This window comes from Fopius arisanus, unplaced genomic scaffold (genome assembly GCF_000806365.1).
Source record: "Fopius arisanus strain USDA-PBARC FA_bdor unplaced genomic scaffold, ASM80636v1 scaffold00027, whole genome shotgun sequence".
Classification (NCBI taxonomy): domain Eukaryota; kingdom Metazoa; phylum Arthropoda; class Insecta; order Hymenoptera; family Braconidae; genus Fopius; species Fopius arisanus.
In genome coordinates, this window is record NW_011887766.1 from 713,222 (window position 1) to 718,697 (window position 5,476).

A 5,476-nucleotide genomic window follows, 5' to 3' on the forward strand; every position below is an offset into this window, starting at 1 on the left:
AATGCAATCAATCAAGTGAGACTATATACCGCTAAAAGATTGTGTTCTAAACTGGCCCGTTTTACAGCGGATAAACTTTTTACAGAGACTGTCGCGCGACAACCACCTTAAGGAATTTCAGGGACAACAGAGTTTACCTCAGGATTATTTTTCGATGTATTTAAGAATGGATTTTTCGTCAGAGAAATCGACATTTCAATGATTATTGTTTTTGGTGGACCTAAACCATACATTGACTTTATTATTGAATAAAATTTAGAGTGACCACCATCACAGAAACGTGAGGTATGCTCTTTAGAAGAGCCCTATTTTATTTTGTAACGATGCAAATACTATTTGTGGATTAAAAATAAAAATATTGAACCTAAATGTAAATAAAATGATTTGATAACTATTAATAGAATTTCCGTGGACAATTCCGCCATTTCAAAAATAATTCCGATAGAAATTGACGAACAATTGTCTCGCAAAATACAAATGAGGAACTCTCAGGAGACATGACCGGATACCCGAGTAATTGGGGTAATTTCCACCTCGCAATTCGATCCCTCCATATCAACATTTACATATGGGAGGTAAAACACGAATGGATAAGGTGGTCCATGTACGAGAGAGGTCGGTGAATAATTATTGAACTGGATCGAATAGCTCTCAGTCGAACTAGTCTGCACGTACATATTTACCATCGGATGTGCGGTTCAGTGTCCCATTCAGCCAGTCTTCTTCCAAAGGGTTCATGACTCTTGCATCTATGTACTCATCATCCCCCCTGTCAGTCCGTTTTTTTCTGTAAATCTCGTGGTGTCCAAGCTCGTCCCCACAAGAAGGACCTTTTTCCGCTTTCCCCCATAAGAAGTATCCAACACTTTTTTTCTCTCCGGTTTTGGTACAAATTGTTAGATATGCATATAACTATTGATTATGCATAAAAATCCTACATCAAGTAATTTTTTTTTTCACATTTTCCTCAGGTTTGAATAATTTATGAATAATGATCTACGGCCCAAATAAATATGAAATTCACCATTAGTTGATAGAGAAATTCGGTTTTGGCAAAATTTTACTGGTTCGGCCCGTGGAGTCAAGCTGACTCACAAAATTAAAAAAAAATCCACCGATGAGACACGATGGTAATATATCACGCTGGTCACGACAGCTCCCGTCACTTTTGGAGACTTAATTTGTCCATTTTGCCGTCATGAGTGTCCGGTAACATATATGATCACGATTTCCATGGTAAACATGATATTGCACTGGCAGATGGAGATTTAATCCCTTGGCAGATTCAAACGAGATCTCTCCCGGGGAATTTACAACGTCGATATGAGGAGCTGGGGATGAGTTTTCGGATAATCCCATTGGTTGAAATCTAGTGAGCTCAAAATTACGTCAGTGTTCTCACTTGGGTGGTATTTACTGACGAGTGGGGACTGAAAAAAAGTGTACCTTTGTTTCTGTCCTCAAATTACCGCTGAAAATTGAAATTCTTTTTAAACTCCAATTTTCTACTATGCGAAAAAAATGTCAGGGTAACATTTTATGATGTTTTTTTTATTCCATATGTGTTTGGTGAAGTGCAGTAATTCCTTAGTGAAGTTAATTCAATAGTTCTACGATTTTTTCCTCAAATAATAGCGATAATTGAGGAATTCTTAAAGTTTAAACAAAGGAACATTTTGCCCCAGTTTATTGTTTGCAATGTTGTGGTGAGGTACTAGTTAAATATCGAAAACAAACGGGGGACAGATGCATAACTTATTCACTCCGATCAATAACGAAATATGAATGTAGGTAGTACAGAAATTGTAGCTGTGCCAAAACAATTTTACTAGTGATCTGGGGAAAGCAGTTGGCCCCGTGGAGTGAAAAGCGTCGACCTCCTTGAAAAAATTTTTCTCTCATCTGGCTCTGTTTCATTTTCATAAGGATTTACTGCGAGAAAGGAGAGGGGGCTGAGAGATTGTACCATTTTTCTCGCAAACAGCAGTGCTGAAACGATGGGGATAACTCTTCCAGAAAAAGGAGCGAACAATGTGTCTGAGATGTTCAACAGAAACATTTCATAGCCAGTTTTCACTCCAACATCTGAGATATGCCCTCATAATTGAATTTTCATTTCCATCATGAGGTTAAGCATCTATTGTCAGGAAGTGTTTCCATGATTGTCAATCTGCACGCATGAATAAAAATAGAAAATTTATGGGTAGCTGGCTAATTCGATTTGAAAAAGAAAAATAATTGATTTTCAAGATTTAGATTTAGAAAAATAGGGAAATGAGATTCTTCAGGTGATCATAGAAAAATTGCGGAAGGAAAGATAAACATTTCAATTGAATACCAGAGATTTTACTGTAAATATTTGTAAAGATAAGACAAAAAATTTTAATTGTATGAGAAAAAATATTCGATATGAGTTGTTAAATTTCCTCACCACTTACTCCTGTCTGATAAAATTGTGGTGGGAATTAAAAACGCCGAGGGGTGAAAAATGTCTGAAGGAGGGAGATAAAAGTGTTCTGAGTACCACGAGTGTTACACCCTGGATAACATCCTGATTAACTTTTTAACGTTTGTTCGATCGGAGCTTACGCGTCGATAGTTACACCCTGGGATCAACCCAAGAAACATCAGCCAATTTCAACGAAAGCCAAAAGCCGAGCAAACTGTAAAAACTTTCCACTATCAACCCTTCGTGTCGGAGTATCCGTGCCAACTTTTTCAATGTACATACGTACATCCGGCTATCATCCACGTGTAACTACTCCAATTCCCCTCTTCCGTCACGGTTCAATGATGCACTTTTTGTAAATATGCAAATACGTCCCTCGATCTCTGCCAAAATTCATCGAACGAGAGTGGTTTATCGTGTTGATGTACCGTAAATGGAACGTTATTCAAACTTTTGATACAGTTGAATGCACTACTGCTTTAATCATGATTTTACCTTAATTGTAATCAATCATCAACTCAAATTTATCCCAAAGTATATAATAAAAAATACGATTAGTAACGGGATTGAATTCGCAGATTTTTTTCCTTTTTTAATCCCGAAAAATGATTTTTCTAATTGACTATAATATATGATAGATCTATAAAAAGATTTTTGAAATTCGTTGTAAAATTTTAATTCAATTTTTGATTTAAACATTTTTTTCGGATCAATCCGATGAACAATTTGTCAGAAAAGAGAAAAAACCGGTAATTTTGATGAAAAGGGGGGATAAAATTCTCAAATATTCCATCACTTTGTTATTTTTCGCCGACTAGACTGGCTTTAAGCTTGCATTTATCAAAGACTTTTTATCCACACGCTCCAGCACTACATCAGGCATGCGACAGACTTGCCGGTCACACATATCCAACATTTGTCACGTTCAGGTCTCAAGTCATGCATAAATTCACTCTACTTCACCCAAGTTTCTCGTGGTTCCCATATATTTTTCTCCCTTGTCCCACCACAACATCAAGTTTCGCGTTATGCAGTTGAATTGTCACAACTACGCGGTCGCCAAGTGGTATTGGAGCACATGTCGAACTTGGAAACCGCGATCAATGCCGAACAACTGTTCGCCAGTGGAGAATCCCAGAAACACCATTTCTAAGTGGGTGATTGCAATTTTCCGATGGAAAACAACCGTGTCTAAGACCCCGAGACCAATAAAACAACATCAGGTGATAATGCTCTACATATATTGTACAAATTACATTCTCAAACTCAAAAATATACTATTCTCATAATGATTATATAACTGTGGATTAAAAAAATGATTATAATAGTAATAATGATAAAACAATAAGGTGTACCATAGATGATGTGTGATATTATTCATTCCACAAATTCCCTTTGATTTTTATTCGATGGAATTGACACAGGTCAGGTCACAGGGTGGTCAGGGTGGGCGGATAAAACGGAATTCAGTTGATACAAGAGCACGATAGTCAGGTGTTATTCGACATTTTGTCTACTTCAATTGACATACGTTTGAAACAGCTATCTATGTGACTTGACACGATATTTACATTGGCTACCAACTTTTTCGGTATCGTGTCGCGGAAAAGATTTTATTTTTTTCTTCACCGAGTATGGAAAATTGAGCGACAATACCCAATTCAGAGAATGATTCCACTGAACCTTGAACTTTTCCGTTTCCACTGAATTATTTTTCTCCTTTTTTTTAAAATAATGATATAACGACGATCAGAGTTTCCGCAGGGTGATTTCGTTTTGCACTCGATTGTTGCGTTCACTATTTCTCTTTTTCAGATTATCTGATATCTAGACAGGGAAATGTGAAGGTTTTCGGTGTTCAAAATGCCTCACTCGTTTTTCACCAGTACTTTTTCTCATCCCATGGTCGTGCTGATAGGGAGAACACAAGGCCAGGCAATTGCTTTGTGCTTGCGTGCTGCGGAAGCCAGAGTGCACGGATATCGAGCTCGTGTTGGAATTTTCGGTTGAGGGTGCATTGTTACATGCATTCACGGTTACATTGGGGTTGGATGCCAGGAAAGACGCCGAGTGGGTAAATGAAAACTGTCGAAAAGTGGATGAAAAGAGAGGCAGAAGTCTGATGAGGGAATAACTTTTAAATGGAAACAATTTACAAGACTTGATGGAATGAATCATTACAGTTAAAAGAACGCGTTCAAGGGGTTCCGACCCCTTTACCACCTTTAATTAACTAAAAAAGAGATCGGCAACATAAAACCCACCTCTACATACTGATAATTTCATTAAAATAGAAAACACGAAATATTGTCAACCGATAATTTACATCGAGTAAATTTCCCCCTCAACGACGGAAAATACGAAAATGAAAAAAAAAATGGGAAAATTGCTAGTAAAAGGTTTTACAAATTTTTTATCGAAATTCTATACAGGTAATTGTTTAATGGAATATCCCTCAAGTGCACTTTTCCTGGTATTCGGTTTTTTTTCTGACCCAGAATTGTCCAGCGATGATTATTCTCCGAGAAGAATTACGCCGAGAATAACCAGATTCTCTCGCACGGAATGGTGAATATGATGAATATGAAATTTCTCACCTTTTCCTCAATTTTTTCAACTGCCCTCTCCATCATATCCCCAGCGGCCTTCACCGCTGATGAAACTGCTTGCTCCTTTCTCGACATGTGGCCGCGGAAAGATGCCTGGATCTTTGTCGCTGCGTTGCACAAATCTGCAACAACCAATAGCAAACAGAATTGAATTACCCAACATAAACGATAAAATCCAAGAATTTCCAATTAGAAAATGTAAATGTAAGCCACTTGAACTCATTGAACTGCAATTTCACGGAGATGTCAAGACATCTCGTTAATTGAGAAGTTATTACCGATATCTTCTCCCTTTTCAAATTTTTTACAAATATCTCAGAAACGGTTGAGAAATTCACAATAAAAAATACACTGTTTTTAAAGATCGTGAAAGAATTTTCCTACGTTCTCAGCAAACTTTTGCAACAATTCCCAAGAC

General features: G+C 37.3%; 1 protein-coding gene across 2 annotated transcripts in view; it reads right to left on the minus strand.

The window, feature by feature from the left end:
* Positions 1-5,476, minus strand: part of igl (igloo) — a 36,931-nt gene that overhangs the window by 13,062 nt on the left and 18,393 nt on the right. For both annotated transcript variants that reach the window (XM_011302381.1, XM_011302380.1), the window contains one exon: positions 5,047-5,180. In XM_011302381.1, the coding sequence (XP_011300683.1) occupies positions 5,047-5,180 (134 nt within the window). The remainder of the gene's footprint in view (positions 1-5,046; positions 5,181-5,476) is intronic.